This window comes from Gopherus flavomarginatus, chromosome 9, assembly GCF_025201925.1.
Source record: "Gopherus flavomarginatus isolate rGopFla2 chromosome 9, rGopFla2.mat.asm, whole genome shotgun sequence".
Lineage (NCBI taxonomy): Eukaryota > Metazoa > Chordata > Testudines > Testudinidae > Gopherus > Gopherus flavomarginatus.
In genome coordinates this window covers 57,139,162-57,158,370 of record NC_066625.1, presented here as the reverse complement: position 1 = coordinate 57,158,370, position 19,209 = coordinate 57,139,162, and the positions used below count along the sequence as shown (strand labels likewise).

At 42.1% G+C, this 19,209-nt stretch overlaps 1 protein-coding gene across 2 annotated transcripts in view; it reads left to right on the top strand.

The window, feature by feature from the left end:
- TMEM266 (transmembrane protein 266) overlaps positions 1 to 19,209 on the top strand; it is a 127,298-nt gene that overhangs the window by 21,655 nt on the left and 86,434 nt on the right. The window contains exons 2-4 of one of the 2 annotated variants that reach the window (XM_050967010.1): positions 989 to 1,048; positions 8,824 to 8,889; positions 17,690 to 17,795. In XM_050967010.1, coding sequence (XP_050822967.1) covers positions 17,782 to 17,795 — 14 coding nt within the window. In that variant the 5' untranslated portion in view covers positions 989 to 1,048; positions 8,824 to 8,889; positions 17,690 to 17,781. The remainder of the gene's footprint in view (positions 1 to 988; positions 1,049 to 8,823; positions 8,890 to 17,689; positions 17,796 to 19,209) is intronic. The other variant, XM_050967009.1, reaches the window with a different exon arrangement.

Sequence of the window (19,209 nt, the reverse complement as noted above, 5' to 3'; positions counted from 1 at the left end):
GGGTCAGATGAGCATGTCATATGCCCCTGCATGGCTTGCTGACTCACAGGAGCAGCCATTGGCCACTTGGAAGCTAAGGCACCTTCAGGAAGAGACATCTGGGCAGAATAAGTTTCTTCTATGGCCCATTGTGAGAGTTAATTGCCTTGGGTGAGCCATCAACACAAAGCTGTCTGTTTTCAATGTAGATTTTACCTGGTTGGAGTTACCCTAGGAATACAAATCTGTAGTCAATATTCATAACTTCAGATACAAAAATAATACATACATTTAAACAGGATAATCATCTTTAGTGAATCATAATTTTTCCGTTGACAACTTACATGACATACTTGTACAATTTTTGTTGCAATTGTCAAACAGTGGGAATATTAATGATATAAATGGTCATATTTCAATCATATAGCATCCTATATAGAATCTATTTACATCAGATTTCCTTGTATGCGACACTATCACAATTGCAACCAGTGGAAGAGCCCAAGCTAATTCCCTTGTTTAAAAGAAAGGCAGCTGATGGTAGGTTATTGAAAGGAAGGATGAACCAGTGGTTATGGCACTAACCTAGGACTTAGGAGACCTGGGTTCAATTGTTTTTTCTACCACAAACTTCCCTTGTGCCCTTGGGTAGGTCACTTAGTCTGTCTTTGCTTAGTTCCTCATCTGTAAAATGGGGATAGTAATATCTCACAGGAGTGTTGTGAAGATAAAAACATTAAAGAGTGTGATGTATTCTGAGATCTACTGATGAAAAGCAACATTTAAGAAATACATGGTGATATTATTATTTTCTGGTACATCCTTCCCCTTGTCCATCATGCTCTGAATTTGCCTATATATTTTTGCGGTGTTTGGAGTGTGTGTGTGGAGTGGCTGGGGGGGGGGGGAGCTTGTAGGATCTAATAGTTGGACAGGGATGGTTGTTTTAGTTTCGTAGGTGATCTGATGGGATGAAGTTGGTGGATTGAACTTTTTTTTTTTCTTTCAGTTAAGGAGTTATGTCCTCCTCATGTGTATGGAGTTTTGTACAAAACTTCTAAAACTATGGGTAGGTATTTTAAACATAAATATGAAGAAATAAATTATCCATACTTATTTGCACTGTTGGTGTATCCTTGTTGGTCCCAGGATCTAAGAGTGAAAAGGTAGGGGAGGAAATATCTTTTATTGGTCCAAAAAAAGAGATTACCTCTCTTACCTTGTCTCTCTTAAGATATAAATAATACATTTTGAAAAGCTTTACTCCACCTTGCAGGAAAAAGAAAAAAAAAGTACCCTTTATTTTCTGTGCGTTCTTGAACTATTCCTTTCTGGTGCTTCAGTAATCCTCTTTTATGTTCTACCTAAAATAACTTATGAATCAGTTAACTCCAGTCAAATAAGTTCTGAAAACCCCATTACACCTCAATTAGTGAAATGTACTCCTTAAGTTCCAGTTACATAGAAAATCGATAATTGTTTTAATATTTCAGTTCATTGCACAGACAAATTAGAGCCTCTTGTCTCCAAAATACAATTAGATACAGACACTTAATGATTAGCAACTAAAGTGATTTTTAAAAAAGTGTAATTACCTAATTAAACTCCAAAATATCTACTTTAATTGTTCAATATGAGAGAGAAATGGAAGAAAAATTAAAATTTTGTGCAGCAGACATATTGTAAGAGGCAATATTCTTCACAGAGCCATATCTCAGATCCTACTTGTGCTTAGACTAAAGGTAACTCTGAATATTAGCCATTTACATTTGCATAGCTCAGCTTTGCACCGGGCCACCATACCCTTATTATGGTTGGTGAAGTGGGTGGCGGTTCTTCTCCCTGGCCCCTGGAGCAAGGTTCTGAGCCATTATGTGGGGCGGTGAGCTCATGCAAATGCGTTCCCTGCTGCCCCTTCCCACCACAAGTGGCTTTTATTCTAGCTTGTTTGTGTATCTTGCTGCTCCTCCTCTCTCCTGTAGTCCCCTAAAGTTATATAGCAACCCTGTGGAGCTGCTGTGGGGGAAGGAAGGAGGCAAGAGCTGGGTCTCAAAATTAGTTCCCTTCTCTATTCCTCCCCCCAAAAAGACCCCGTTGTCTCATTCCTAAGTACAAGCATTAGGTATTGACACCCAACTCGCTAACAGTGAGCAGGGAAGGAAACTAGACCTAAAAGATGTGCTTTGTATGTGCATTTCCCTTCTGATGTAATCTTTCATAACTCAGTTGGGGTAGAGATGTAAAGTGATCTGCAAGAGTCAGGAAAGAATTTTACTGTCATGTAGAGTATTGCACTTTAGGCCATATAGATGGTGTGGGCTGCTTCACCTTCTGAGGCAGGATACAAGATTTTGATTAACAATATGTAATATGTGCACCACGATGAAATGCAGTAGTTGTTTGTGAATTTACAATCTAAGCCACCAGGCTATTTGTCACTAAAAACTAAACTACAGGGAGTTATTTTAGATTTGGGAGAAGACCAGTGTATTTCATATTAATAGGCTGACCATGTGCCATTATGCAGCTGACATTAAGATATACAGTAAAACTACTAATTCATACAAATGAAATGTATCCTTGCTAGAAAGATGCCCATAGCATTTATGAAAGATGAGGTAACCTAGCTATTTTCCAACAGCAGCAAGTTTCTGTTGCAGTGTAGTGTTTTTTAATGTAAAAGCTTCACTTCTAGATATTGAATTTGACTTCCCTGTACCTTTATAAAGAGAAGAATTTGAAAGCCTAGTCATAATTCAAAAATTGTGCTGCACACAGTGTTGGAACACACTTCAGTATTCAGTCTACTAGTGCAATTTTTTAACTTTTGTTTTTTATAAATTTCCAAATATGTTTAATAATACAGCTCTGCATGGGAGCAGAGAGTGTAGTCCAACATTTAGAAGAGTGGACTTGGTATGCGGATATTTGGGTATATTCATAGCTGGACTCCATCCTCAGTGTATGACACCAAGCAAAAGTCAGCCCCTGTCTCAGTTACCTGTCTGTAATATGAATATTGTATTTAACTGCCTCTCATGGGTGGGATTTGTTAAAATGTATTCAGATGCAGGGAACTACACCTCTACCCGGATATAACACAACCCGATATAACACAGGTTCGCATAGAACGAGGTAAACCTCTGACACGCTGCTTTGAGCAGCATGTTAAGGGTGCCGGGTTGGGGCCGAGAGGTTGGATAAGGGGCAGAGGGTCTCGGGGGCGGTCAGGGGCTCCTCCCTCCCAGGGTCTAGGAGGCAGGAGCTGTGGGGGAGCAATTTTGGGGGCCCCGCAGTCCTAGAGTTGCCCGGGGGATTAGCGGGAGGCTGGGAGCAGCCCGCTCCACTTCCCTTGCCCCGGCCCCAGCTGTGTCACTGGGGGAGGGGGCTTGAGGGAAGGGATACCCCCCGCACTCACTGGCAGCAGTGGAAGTGGGACAGCCCGGCCCCAGCCTGCTCCACTCTGCCAGCTCCCAGCCGTGGCGCTCCACCTCCCACTGCAGGTGAGTGCGGGACCTTCCCCCACTCCCAAGCAACACGGCTAGGGCTAGGGCTAGGGCTGGGGCTGGGGCAAGGAAAGCGGAGCGGGCTGGGGCTGCATCACTCCGTTTCCTGCCGCCGGTGAGTCCTATTGGCATCCAGTGGGGGTGGGCGGGCAAAGCCCACCCACTTCTAAAGGACCTCCCCCCAGCCTAACAGGAGGACCCACAGGTCTGGGACACCAAGTAATTATGGGGGGCAACTAATGAAAAAACAGGATCGGGAGTGAGGTCATAGGGCTGAACGAAGGGAACCTGATGAGGACACCGAGCAGAGAACCCCGGACAACCGCCGCTGGTGAGTACGGAGGGCAGCCTTTCCCCCACCTCCCTGCACTCACTGCCGGCGGGAAGCGGAGCGCCACAGCTGGGAGGTGGCGGCGCTCTGCTTTCCACCGCAGGTGAGTGCAGGACCTTTTCCTGACACTCCCGGGGCCGGGGCAAGGAAAGCAGAGCAGGCTGGGGCCACGTCACTCCGCTTCCCGCCGCAGGTGAGTGGCTAGGGATCGGAGCAGTCAGGACAGGGAGCAGGGGGGCTGGCTAGGGGGTGGGGTCCTGGGGGTGATTAGGGACAGGGGTCTCTGGAGGGGACAGTCTGGGAACAAGGAACAGTGGGGGCCACAAGGCTCCAACAGGACTGAAGAGTCCCTTGGAATAAAAAGAAAACAAAAGGCAACCTTAACATTGCATTAACCTTAGAAAACATGAATGAAATCCTGGCTCCATTGAAATCAATGAGATCTTTGCTATGGACTTCAATGAGACCAGGATTTTCACCTCATATGTACAGTTAACTGTTTCTAAAAAATAAGTCTGAAAATACTTAAAAAGTTAAGCAGAAGTGCAACCCAGAACTGTAGGTAAAACTTCGGTGTAAGAAAAAATAGCAGTCTAGCATAACAAGACATGGCTTTTCTGTGGAATCCTCTTTACCTTAGTACTCCCTCCAAACACTGACTAGGCTTACCTTGATCAACTTGTGAGAGCTGAGAAGATCACAAGACATGGTTGCAGGATGGTGACTTTTTTGAGTAATATGAATTTCCTGGATCACCAGGGAATGAGCTAAGGACTAGAAATAAAATCAGAGACTGAATTCTCTGTTGGCCCAAGCAAATGCAACTCCAGTGAGGTTGAGTTGGCACTGCACTCATTTACACCAGCAATGCATTTTACCCAAGTGTTTCATCTACGGTATTGCCAACCCCAGACATTCAGAAATCATGATCTGGGCCCCAAAAATCGTGAGATTTAAAAAAAGAAATAAATAAATTTTGGACTATTTGTATTTGCCTTCTAGTTTTGGAGCCTTCAGGATGCACTCAGTTCATATATTCAAGCTTTTTCTCTGCAGCCACGAGGGCTTGAAACTTGTTTTAAACGTAAGTTGAGGAGTTGGGGCTTTAAGTAATGCATCAGATATCGGAAGGCTCATGATAAAATTGTGTGAGTTGGCAACACAGCACCTAACACTGATCAGTACGTTCATTAGGCAGGACAGCAACCACAGAACACTAGGTAGTCTCAGATGGCCACCCATGCTGCCACTAAAACCAGCCCAAACTTGCTAACCTTTAGAAAGATGAGTAAAACCAACTTTTTAAGCATGTCATTGCAAATTTAGTGTTATTTACTGAAGCAAAATAAAATACACCTCAGGTGACAGTTTGGAAATTTGAGGGATGATGTGACAATAAGAGGATGCTATCCCTGAGTAACAGCTCCAACAGATCCCAACGCTTGCCCTGATTAATAAGCTTACTTCTGAGAGAGCTAGTAGTGACCTTGATATTTAGGTTGCTTAACAGTTTCCATTATAAAAAATTCTTTTAAGGCTTTACTTTTTCTAACACCTCTATTATTTGCAGCAGGCCTTTAAAATTCAGTAGAGAGAAAACCCTCAGGCTATAGAAGTGCCTTTTCTTTGTCCCATGAAATTCTGTTCAGCTGTAGCTAAGATACAGATTGTTAAAAATCATGATTTTCCCTGCTCTGGTATGTGTTGTTTTTTTTTCAGGAACATTTTGGAAGCATGACAAAATAATAACTGAACACAAACATTTGACTAACAGACGTTTTGGAGCATGAGCTTTCGTGGGTGAATACCCACTTCCTCAGATGCATGTCTGACATGCATCTGAGGAAGTGGGTATTCACCCACGAAAGCTCATGCTCCAAAACGTCTGTTAGTCTATAAGGTGCCACAGGATTCTTTGCTGCTTTTACAGATCCAGACTAACACGGCTACCCTCTGATACAAACATTTGAAAGATTCTGGGCTTATGGTGCCATGAAGGTCCCAGAAGGTGCAGTGGCACACATGGCATTGAGAATCCTGGGTTGCTGCTGGAGCAGCAGTGGGGAGTGGTGAGCCATATCGAGCTCCCTCCAACTCTCACCACAGCATTATACCTGGCAGGTTGCCCCAGAATCCCATCACCATCCCTCCCTCTCTGAGGGGGCACCAAATTGAGCAGGTGCTCCCCCAATTCCTGGGTTTGTGGGAAAAGACCCAGGCTGGGATCCCTCCATAGACTCATAGACTCTAGGACTGGAAGGGACCTCGAGAGGTCATCGAGTCCAGTCCCCTGCCCTCATGGCAGGACCAAATACTGTCTAGACCATCCCTAATAGACATTTATCTAACCTACTCTTAAATATCTCCAGAGATGGAGATTCCACAACTTCCCTAGGCAATCTATTCCAGTGTTTAACTACCCTGACAGTTAGGAACTATTTCCTAATGTCCAACCTAAATCTCCCTTGCTGCAGTTTAAGCCCATTGCTTCTTGTTCTATCATTGGAGGCTAAGGTGAACAAGTTTTCTCCCTCCCCCTGATGACACCCTTTTAGATACCTGAAAACTGCTATCATGTCCCCTCTCAGTCTTCTCTTTTCCAAACTAAACAAACCCAATTCCTTCAGCCTTCCTTCATAGGTCATGTTCTCAAGACCTTTAATCATTCTTGTTGCTCTTCTCTGGACCCTCTCCAATTTCTCCACATCTTTCTTGAAATGCGGTGCCCAGAACTGGACACAATACTCCAGTTGAGGCCTAACCAGCGCAGAGTAAAGCGGAAGAATGACTTCTCGTGTCTTGTTTACAACACACCTGTTAATGCATCCCAGAATCACGTTTGCTTTTTTTGCAACAGTATCACACTGTTGACTCATATTAAGCTTGTGGTCCACTATGACCCCTAGATCTCTTTCTGCCATACTCCTTCCTAGACAGTCTCTTCCCATTCTGTATGTGTGAAACTGATTGTTCCTTCCTAAGTGGAGCACTTTGCATTTATCTTTATTGAACTTCATCCTGTTTACCTCAGACCATTTCTCCAACTTGTCCAGATCATTTTGAATTTTGACCCTGTCCTCCAAAGCAGTTGCAATCCCTCCCAGTTTGGTATCGTCCGCAAACTTAATAAGCATACTTTCTATGCCAACATCTAAATCGTTGATGAAGATATTGAACAGAACCGGTCCCAAAACAGAACCCTGCGGAACCCCACTTGTTATACACTCCATAAGTGTCCTGGACTAAGTGTACATAGCCCCAGCCCATTCCTCCCCTCTGGAAACACAACATGGGATAGAAGCACTCCAGCTCCTAAGGAGTGGGAAAGAGAAAGGGCTGGACTGGGCTCCCTCTGAACCCTGCACATGGAACCAGAATCCTATTTTCCTACTGCAGATGATAACCTTCTCCTGCTGTTAGCTAACGTTAGGTCCTGTACCTCAAGCTGTGCTGCAGTGCTGAAAGTTTTGTGTTCAAACCTTGATAATGATTCACAATGGAGGGATTGTTACAGTTGTACATAACAGAATTTATTTTTACATTTTAAAAAAACTGGGAAATTACATACAAATAACCTGTGTATATGGATTGTGAGATAGTCTTTAATTACATGATCACATACTATTTTTCCACAGCATTCTGGTTCATTCAGGGCACAGGATGATCCACAAAGGGGTAGAGCTGTATGAGCGCCTGCAAATCTGGCATTTCCTAATGTTTAAGTGCTTGATTTTCCAACTTAAACATCTTTTAATATATTTTTTTCTTTGTAATATAGTACTGTGTATACACTTGTTGACCAGTAAAGTCTTAACAATTGCAAAATCCACCCTTGCTTTCCCTTTCTTTTTAATATGAAACCTTCTGAAATCCCGCTTGTTTCCCTGCAGACTCCTCTGGAATTCCTTACATTAGAGCTGTCAGAAGGATTAGGAATCTGCAGTGTAAACATTTGATGTACGCCAGCATGTTTCCAAAGTGATAACAAAATTCATTTACTGTTGATGCCCAATATGTGATATTTTAATGCTCATACATTTTTTCTAAACAGCAGTTTTGGTTTGGTTTTTCGGAACAAGGGTTCATCTTGTTGGACTACCTACATGCCATGTTTGGGGTTCTAAAAATTGACTTCTCCGAATACACCCCTTTTTTAAAAATGTAATAAGTATAGAAAGCATCTTCTTACACTGAAAACCAACTGCATGGTTTCCTTCAAACTTTCAAAAAGCATTCATTTAGAATGAGAAATGTATTTACTAGAGCCCTGATGGTGAGAATCATGTGTCAAGCCTAACCAATTGTAAGAGGAGATATTTATTTTAAATTTTAAGTGATATCTGTACAGGAGTTGGTAAAAACTCTTTCCGCCACCACAGCATCTGTAAAGTCCTAAACTGCAGAACTGTTTGGGGCAGTGGCCCTGCCAAATCCTAGTTATTGTCACACAGTTGTAAAGTGGAATCCCTTCCAGTTGTGAGGATTTTATGTTGCTGAAGGAAATCATTTGGATCTGTTACTGAGCCTCTGTTGTGGCAAAGCCGTGTCTTGAGGGAATACATTCTATGTCTACTCTACTTGAATTGAGGTCATTGTTGCTCACTGAAGTGGTGACAGAGTTGCAGGCTGTAGTTTATAAACTAGACCCAAATTTTTCCTAACAGAGGAATGCCAGCAAGGAAGTGTTGTGTTTTCTGTCAGTGAAGATTCTTAATGCCTCCCTTCAGAAGAGCAGCCTCTAAGAAACATTCTTGAAGCATCATTTGATGTGGAAAATGTTTCCAGCTGTGGACCTGTTTTGAACCTTTATTTGGGCTGATTGAGAAGATTATAACAGGGTAAATCAGACAGCCTCCAGAATTTTCAGAGTTTCTTGACTCCATGCAGTAGCATTTCAGGTTTCAGTAAGATACATAAATTGGACTAATAGTGCTGTTTAATGATCTTTTCCTGACAGTGAATGAAGGTCACGACCATGCTGATCTTATCTTTTTCCTTTTTTTTAAGCTCTCATCTACCTTCCATGCTGTTGATCATGAAGTTTCTTGACACATCTGTGGTTCATACCCAGAGGTACGTGGAGCCAGTCTATTTCTTTCTTTTTTAAAAGATCCCAGCGCGATACTATTAGGTGATTAACCGCTCCTCCTCTCCTATGATGACTCCATCCATTTCCCTTTTCCTCTAGGCTTCTAGATAGCTCCATGACTTACTTATGATTGACTAACAGGGATAGCAAGAATTTTGATGCTCCCATCACTTCCCATTTAACTTTGGAATAGGTATAATTTTCATTCACCGATTGAGATTAGAGCCTAATGTTTCTAGTAAAAAAAAAAAACCTTCCCAATGTATGTTCTATTAGTGTAAATGCTTCAAAGTCACAGAGAAGTTGAAAAATGGGAAAACTCTGTAAAGCAACCCTGGCATTCTTGCTGGATTTATTTGCTTTCAGAGCATGCTGCCAGGGTTCTCCATTTTCCTCCACAGATTTTGCAAAGCTGGTGTCATAACCTTAGTCCCAGATTTGGACCTTAGCGTCCAAAATATGGGGGTTAGCATGAAAACCTCCAAGCTTAGTTACCAGCTTGGACCTGGTACTTGCTGCCACCACCCAAAAATTTTAGAGTGTTTTGGGGCACTCTGGTCCCTCTGAAAAAACCTTCCCTGGGGACCCCAAGACCCAAATCCCTTGAGTCTCACAACAAAGGGAAATAATCCTTTTTCCCTTCCCCCCTCCAGGTGCTCCTGGAGAGATACACAGACACAAGCTCTGTGAACCTACACAGAGTGACTCCCCCTCTCGGTTTCCAGTCCTGGAAACAAAAAAAATACTTTCCTATTCCCCCAGAGGGAATGCAAAATCAGGCTAGCAAATCCAACACACACAGATCTCCCCCCCGATTTCTTCCTCCCACCAATTCCCTGGTGAGTACAGACTCAATTTCCCTGAAGTAAAGAAAAACTCCAACAGGTCTTAAAAGAAAGCTTTATATAAAAAAAGAAAGAAAAATACATACCAATGGTCTCTCTGTATTAAGATGATACAATACAGGGTCGATTGCTTAAAAGAATATTGAATAAACAGCCTTATTCAAAAGAATACAAATCAAAGCACTCCAGCACTTATATTCATGCAAATACCAAAGAAAAGAAACCATATAACTTACTATCTGATCTCTTTGTCCTTACACTTAGAAACAGAAGACTAGAAAGTAGAAACTACTTCTCCAAAGCTCAGAGAAAGCAGGCAGACAGACAAAAGACTCAGACACAAACTCCCTCCACCCAGAGTTGAAAAAATCCGGTTTCCTGATTGGTCCTCTGGTCAGGTGCTTCAGGTGGAAGAGACATTAACCCTTAGCTATCTGTTTATGACAGCTGGTGTGTGCAGGGATATGGGGATGGGGTGGTGGAGATTGAATTTTGTTGCTTTGGTCAGGTAAATAGTTCTGTTTTAGATTTTCATTTCTTGTGTGTATTCTTTTGTACAAGAATCTAGAACTGTGTTATATGTACTTTCAAAGGAATGTTAGTGTGTGTGTGTGTGTGTGTGTGTGCATATATATATATATAAAAAACCTGGGCTGTGTGCTCTTGATATACAGTGACCTCAGTTCAGCTCCACAGAGTACAAGTTAGCACAGACTTTGGTTCAGAATGTTTAAATTGCACCTTCCCATCCCTCATCCTTTCTTCTCTCTCTCTCTCTCTCTCTCTCTCCCTCCCTCTTCTTAGTTCTACAGTGCACACAGAGCTTGTTGTATTTGCATATATGTAGTAAGGCTGTGTAATAAAATATCCTGTTCGTAATGAAAAAGTACCAGGGTACAGAGTTTTAAGACTGCTCTTGAATTTTCGTGATTACTATCTGGGTATGCAATATACACACATTCTTGCATACTTTTTACTGTTACGTATCATCTTTCATCCCAAAGCGCTTTCCAAAAAGTAGCATATACATATAGTCCCACTGAAATTCAACCACCTCTTGGTTGGAAGGCAACAGTCAGTTAGTCCACTGTATGGCCAACCGTAAAGGTTAACAAAGTAACTCAAACAGGGAAGAGTTCTGGGTAATAGCACCAGCATAAACCCCTACTCTAGTACCATAGCATATATAATATCCAGGCAGAGCAGATAGGAACTTTTAAGGTCTTCTCTGAGAAGGACACACAGTGAACTGTATAGAATTTAATTCATCTGCCCCAGAAGAATGAAGGGCTAAGTCAACCCTGCTGAGATTTGAACCTATGATACCAGGGAGTCTATACATGACAAATCTGACTTCTCTAACTATGTATAAGATTGGGAAGGCTGGATGATAAAACCATGCTTTACATCAAATTGAAGCCTGTGTATTGGCTCCAGACCTTTTCTCAGTAGGTGCAGGCTAGTATTTTAATGATTTCAGCTTAATGAATGTGGGATCGCACTAGATACATCCTCCCAGTTTGACAGCAAACCATTGATAACCACTCTCTGAGTATAGTCTTTGAACCAGTTTTGTACCCACCTTATACTAATTTCATCTAGATCACATTTCCCTAGTTTGCTTATGAGAATGTTGTGTGGGACTGTGTCAAAAGCCTTACTAAAATTGAGCTGTATCACATCTGCTGCTTCCCCCCTATTCACTAGGCCAGTAGCCCTGTCAAAGAAGGAAATGAGGTTGGTTTGGCATGATTTGTTCTTGACAAATCCATACTGGCTGTTCCTTGTAACCCTATTATACTCTAGATCATCTGGATGCCTATAAATTGATGATTTAATAATTTGTTCCAGTATCTTTCCAGGTATCAAAATTAGGCTGATTTGTTCATAATTCCCTGAGTCCTATTTTTTTTCACCGTTTTAAAGATAGGTGCTATGTTTGCCCCTCTCCAGTCTTCTGGGACCTCACCCATCCTCCAGGAGTTCTCAAAAGTAATTCCTAATGGTTCTGAGATTGCTTCAGCTAGTTCTTTAAGTACTGTAGGATTACTTTTATCAGGTCCTGCTGACTGAATACATCTAACTTATCTAATATTCTTTAACCTGCTCTTTCCCTATGTTGGCTTGTAGTCCCTCCCTCTTGTTAATGCTAATTGTGTTGAGTATCTGGTCACCATTAACTTTTTTAGCGAATACTGAAGCAAAATAGACATTAAATACTTCAGCTTTCTTGATGTCATCCATTATTAGCTCTCCTTCCCCACTAAATACAGTGCCTAAACTTTCCTTAGTCATTCTCTTGCTCCTTTTGTATTTAAAGAACCTTTTCTTAATTACTTTTATGTCCCTTGCTTGTTGTCACGCTATCTGGAGTGGCTCACAACTGTGAGTGCCTAGCTCAGGGCAGACTGTCAGAAAACAGGGCAGGCACCTCAAACTCGTGGTATGTTCTATAATTAGATTTCACCAAGCCAGTGACAAAGGTGAACTCCTGGATAACTATACCAGTCTTAACGTGGAGTCACAGACAGTCCACTTAGACTTTCCAGTCTATCTTGCCACCCAGACAATCTGGACTTTGTGATAAATTGTAATAAATTGCCCTGGGAGGTTGTGGGATCTCGATCATTGGAGATTTTTAAGAACTGGTTAGACAAACACCTGTTAGGAATGATCGAGTTTGTCATGGTATAATTCCCCACTCTGAACCTTAGCGTCCAAAAGATGGGGTACCAGCATGAATTCCTCTAAGCTCAATTACCAGCTTAGAACCTGTAGCGCTGCCACCAACCAGGAATTCCAGTGCCTGGTACACTCTGGCCCCCCCAAAACCTTGCCTGGGGACCCCCAAGACCCAGACCCTCTTTATCTTAACACAAGGAAAGTAAACCCTTTCACTCACCGTTGCCTCTCCCAGGCTTCCCCTCCCTGGGTTACCCTGGAAGATCACTGTGATTCAAACTCCTTGAATCTTAACACAGAGAGGAAAATGCACCTTCCGCCCTCCTTCTCTCTTCCCCTCCCAGATTCTCCCTGAGAGAGACAGTAATCTAACACAGAGAGAAATTAGCCTCTCTCTCCCCCTTCCCTCCTTTCTCCCCACCAATTCCCTGGTGAATCCAGACCCCGTCCCCTGGGGTCTCACACCAGAATTAAAAAAAACAATCAGGTTCTTAAACAAGAAACTTTTAATTAAAGAGAGAAAACAGTAAAAATTATCTTTGTAAATTTAAAATGGAATATGTTGCAGGGTCTTTCAGCTATAGACACTGGGAATACCCTCCCAGCCTAAGTATACAAGTACATATTAAAATCCTTCCAGCCAAATACACTTTTGAACTCCTTCAAGCCAAATACACATTTGCAAATAAAGAAAACAAACATAAGCCTAACTCGCTTTATCTACCTAGTACTTACTATTTTGAATCTATAAGAACCTGTATCAGGGAGATTGGAGAGAAACCTGGTTGCACGCCTGGTCCCTCTGAGCCCCCAGAGTGAACAACAACCAAATTCTAACAGCACACACAAAAACTTCCCTCCCTCAAGATTTGAAAGTATCCTGTCTCCTGATTGGTCCTCCGGTCAGGTGACAGCCAGGCTCACAGATCTTGTTAACCCTTTACAGGCAAAAGAGATATGAAGTACTTCTGTTCTATTAACTCTTACTTATCTGTTTATGACAGAGTTAATACTAGAGCGCAGGGGACTCGACTAGATGATCTCTCGAGGTCCCTTCCCATCCTATGAGTCTATGATAAAATGGTTACTTACACCAAAAATCACATCACATTTAGATTGCTTCCAGTCCCAAGAGACCAGTCACTTACCCCAGATCAATTGGTACTCTAAATCAATGATTCTCGAACTTTTTTTCTTCACGGACCACTTGAAAATTGCCGAGGGTCTCAGCAGACCACTTAATGATCTTTCCAAATGTTGTTTGTACCATTAGCTAACTATTGTAAAGCACTTTGGATAAAAGCGCTATATAAAAAAACCTTAATAATTGTTTTTTTGTTCTACAAATAAAAGCACACAACTCATATTTTAATATCAGTAGTCTTACCTTCTAATGTGATGGATGTGCCCTCTCTACCTCGCTGCAGCAGCCCCTGAGCTAGGGCTGGTAAGGAGAGGGGTCTCTCCCCTGCCACGGCAGCCCTCGAGCTGGGGCTGGGAAGGAGGGTGGGGTCTTTCCCCTGCCACGGCAGCCCCAGAGCTGAGGCTGGAAAGGAGGAGGGGGTCTCTCCCTCGCCACAGCAGCCACAAAGCTGAGGCTGGAAAGGAGGAGGGGGTCTCTCCCTCGCCACAGCAGCCACAGAGCTGAGGCTGGGAAGGAGTTAGGGGGTCTCTCCCTCACCACAGCAGCCACAGAGCTGAGGCTGGGAAGAAGTTAGGGGGTCTCTCCCTCACCACAGCAGCCACAGAGCTGGGGCTGGGAAGGAGGAGGGGGTCTCTCCCTCACCACAGCAGCCACAGAGCTGGGGCTGGGAAGGAGGAGGGGGTCTCTCCCTCACCACAGCAGCCACAGAGCTGAGGCTGGGAAGAAGTTAGGGGGTCTCTCCCTCGCCACAGCAGCCACAAAGTTGAGGCTGGGAAGGAGGAGGGGGTCTCTCCCTCGCCACAGCAGCCACAGAGCTGAGGCTGGGAAGAAGTTAGGGGGTCTCTCCCTCGCCACAGCAGCCACAAAGTTGAGGCTGTGAAGGAGTTAGGTGGTCTCTCCCTCACCACAGCAGCCACAGAGCTAGGGCTGGGAAGGAGGAGGGGGTCTCTCCCTCACCACAGCAGCCACAGAGCTGAGGCTGGGAAGGACGAGGGGGTCTCTCCCTCACCACAGCAGCCACAGAGCTGAGGCTGGGAAGGAGGAGGGGGTCTCTCCCTCGCCACAGCAGCCACAGAGCTGAGGCTGGGAAGGAGGAGGGGGTCTCTCCCTCGCCACAGCAGCCACAGAGCTGAGGCTGGGAAGGAGGGCTGTTTTTGCCCAGCAGCCGCAGCCAGTGCCGTAACAAGGGCAAGGTGAGTGAGGCACTTGCCTCAGGCACGCAAAGCAGAGGTGCACAGCTCTACCGCGATCGGCACAGCTTCAGCGGCAGCTCTACCAGCACTGCTTCTTTGGTGGCAGGTCCCTGAGTCCGTCTCAGAAGGAAGGACCTGCTGCCAAATTGCCACCGCCATCTTTGGTGGCAATTTAGCGGTGGGTCCCTGAGTCCGTCTCAGAGGGAAGGACCTGCCGCCAAATTGCCACCGCCTTTTCATTCATTCTTCGGCAGCAATTCTAGGTAGCCTAATGGGTTGCACCAGCCCTGCTTCGGCTATTCTCTTGTACTCCTCCTTAGCAGTTTGTCCTTGTTTCTACTTTTTGTATGATTCCTTTTTGATTTTTAGGTCATTAGAGAGCTCATGATGGAGCCATACTGTCCTCTTACGGTTCTTCTTATCTTTACTTTGTTTTGGGGTAGTTTGCAGTTGTGCCATTAATATTGTCTCCTTCAGAGACTGCCAGCTCTCCTGAACTCCTTTTCCCCTTAGATTGTTTTCCCATGGAAGTTTACCTACCAGTTCTCTGCGATTGTTAGTCTATTTTTTAAATCCATTACCCTTATTCTTCTGCTCTCACTCCTTCCTTTTCTTAGAATCATGAAATCTATCATTTCATGATCACTTTTACCCAAATTGCCTTCCACTTTCAGATCTGTTACCAATTCCTCCCTGTTGGTCAAAATCAAATCTAAAATGGCTGTTCCCCTGATTGCTTCCTCCATTTTCTGGAACAAAACATTGTCCACAATATATTCCAGGAACTTATTTGAAATTTTATGTTTTGCTATATTATTTGTCAAAAAGATGTCTGGGTAGTGAAAGTTCCCCATTACTACCAGGTTTTGTGTTTTGGATATTTGTTCTAGAAATACCTCATCCACTTCTTCCTGATTTGGTGGTCTGTAGTCAAATCTCCTTTCTTTTATCCTCCCATCACTCAAAAACAGTTGATGGGACTTTGACCAAACTTTCCTTTAAAAATATACCACGTTAGAAAATTTCAACCTGAAAGGTAGAAACTTTAGGGAGCTATGAGCTTCTCAATACAAAGCTCATCCTGGGAAGTGTTTTGTAGCCTTATCTACAATAGTCTCTACCTTTAGCCTGCTATAGGCCCTAGTTCAGCAAATCATTTAAGCATGTGCTTAAATCTCACTAAAGTCAATGGAACTTAAGTAAGTGCTTTGCTGCTTTAGGAGCATAATGAACAAACTTATAGCTAGGGCCTAAGCCAAGATCTATTGAAGCCAATGAAAAGACTCCCATTGACTTCAAATGAGTGTTGGATCAGCCTGCAGTGCATCAGAATGAGTTTATCTAAATACATATGCAAATTCTGTTTATAATCAGATTTTTAATTGCAAGTTTCTTAGATCAGTATGGTATATATGTTAGTCTATACAATTATTTATTATTTTAAGGCCAGATCATGCTTGCTCTATTCAGATGAATATTTCCATTAATTTCAGTTGGTCTACCTGCATGAGTAAAGTGGTTAAGATTTAGACCCTAGCCTTTTGAATACTCAAGCATATAGGCAATCTAAGAATAAATTAATTGGCTTTTATTGTGTTACAGGCATGCAGTATATGAAATAATGCTTTGGAAATTGCTGTACTAGTAATTATAGTAGTACTTCTAGTAGTTGTACTAGCAATTTTAGGTTAATTATTTGATTTTAAGGGATTGCTGAGGTTCATACTGTCAGTATATTAAACATCTTTATCATATCCTATAAAAGTTTGGCTTATATTATGAATTTTTGGAAAAAGAAGTATAGGATACCTAAATGATTTGAATGATGCAATTTGTAATTGATTTTAGTAATGTTTAAAACTCAGGAGACATTTTAGTACAATAATGGCAATTTTTCAATGTGAATGTCAGCTATACCCTAACTTCATACATTTGTGTGGCACTCATTTTAATGTACTCCTAATTAATAAGAGTACATTTTTTATCTTTCACCAACAGTCTCCTTAACTTCATTGTGGCTAATCACATGCACTGTATAACCCTGGAAACAGCTTTTAAAAGTCTCTCATTATATCACTCAGATTCATTTTTATTTTTTATCACTATAGTTTCCCAAATACTTAATTTAGAAGGGTAGTGGCTTGTTTTGTTTAGATTTATATTTTGGACTTTTACATTGTTTTTTACAATTTAGGGTTGAATATTAGTGCTTGTGACAGCAAGGCACATCAGCTGCTACCAATGGCTTCATTCTAGCAAGCTTGTCCATTACAGTTTTGGTGTTGCACCTCAGTCCTGTGATACAGCACAAATGCACAGGCATATGTTTGGCCTTGGGCAAAGATTGCCCGTTAGCCAAACAGGTTTATGAGCTTGATAGGTAAAAACATTCTCTAGATACTAGACAGATCATTATACATGAGAGTGTGAGTCAAGACCAAGGAGAGCTTTCCTAAAGATGCTAAGGGATTTAGCAGCACAAGTCCCACGGAAGTTATTTGGACTTGTGCTCCTAAATCCTTTCACCTTAACTAACACTCTCATATGTACAGGTCTGTATAGTATGTCGAGAATAAGCTCAGTGGACTTTGTGAGGACTTATGCTCCTAAACCTCTTCGCCTCTTTCGAAAATCTGCTCCTAAGACCTTGCCCATCACTCTAAATTTTCTGATTGTTTAAAGCCAAGCCTGTAATATTATTTAAATCTAAGAGTGTGTGCGTAGGGGTCTGAAAAGCTACAATATATTTTCAAAGTTCTGTGATGAGGCAGTCTTAACCCAGAATAAAAGCGTCACCAGAAAAAGGGGTGGGTGGGTGGCTTTTGTGGGGAAAAAAACTGCTGTACAAACTACATTGTATGAAAATGAATGTTACACTAACTGCAACTGAGTTCTAGATAATACATTTTACCTCTTGTAGAAACCTTGCCTTGAAATGCTGAAAATTGTCTGCAGAGGAGCTGAAGTTAGTTAAATACTGGAACAACTGCTGATTTATTTGCATCTTTCAACATGACCAATCCTCAGTAAGTACCATATGATAAAGTTACAAATGCTTTTCCATTCAATGAGTCAAATCCCATTCACGTAAAACCCTCTGTGCCAAATTCTCCTGATCTCAAGAAGGTTACATCAGTATTGCTGGGAAGAGAATTTTAAGTTTGGGATAAGAGATGCAGGATTTGCTCAGTTGTCTGTGGTCCCAGAATTAGTGCAAAAACAACTAAATGAATATTGTAAACTTTTCTGAAATATTGTTAATAGTGAATTACCAATAACTAATATATAAAATTATTTTCAGGTCTATCGAAATTTTTGTTTTCCTGCCAACAAGCCTGCGTTAAGACTATTTGTCAACACTGTTTCATTTGCTTTTTCACTGTCACTTCATTATCTAGCTCTCATTTAATCTACTTAAGAGTCCAAAAGGTTTAAAGAAAAAAAGAACAGTTGGAAGCTGAAAGAGCTTCTCTAACACTTTTCAGTTTGTTCTATAATACCGGTAGTCAGACTGTGGTCCACTTCCAAAATACAAGCCAGCATCTTCAGTTAGTATGTGGTACAAAAGCATTAAATCAGAGAAGAGAAAAGTCTGACCAAATACCAGAAAAAAATCTCCTACTGATCAGATCTTTTTAGACAGTGAAATAATTTTCAGTGGAAGTGGTAAAAGTTTCATTCCTTGAGACATGTAAAATTATATTGGACAAAGAACTAAATAAAGAGACACTGGCTAGATGACCCAAAGGATCTTTTGCACTAATTTCTATGATTGTGTGAAACAATCATAGGTCATTGCAAGCCCTTTATTTCAGTCATAATAGTGTCTTCACATTGTTAAAGTGACCTTCCCAGGTAATCCGTGCAGTGGTACTACTCCATTGTAATTCTAATGCTTAGACTCTGAGCAATACTGCCTTTTCCCACCTCTTCAGCTTAGACTTTTATCCTTCTTCATCCACATCTTATGTTCTTGCCTCCAAACTCTTACAAGACACACAATTTAGGCAAGAGCTCTTCTAAATTATTCAGGTTTTGTGAGAAAGATGAAGTCTTATTCAGGTTGGTTGAATAACTGGAGGATTATAATAGGCTCTTTTTTAAAAAAATCAATGCAACTTTTGCAGTCAAATAAGAAAGGAAAGTTGCATGTAAGGCACTTTTTAACTGTATCCCTAAGAAAGAAAAATACCTTCCCAACCATCACACCTATCTGTCGAAAACTTGAATGAGATAGCCTGGCATTTCTTCAGAATTTAACAAGCTCTCCCAGATTAAAGCTAAGAGGTTTATGGTTACAACACAGTGTGAGTCAAATGGAAAGAGAGGCATTCACTGGAATCCGTAAAGAATCTGTCCCTGCTGGGACTTGACAGGCAAACCCTCTACACTAACAAAGTTGTCCATCACATACACTATATATTAAGTACTGGGCAATAA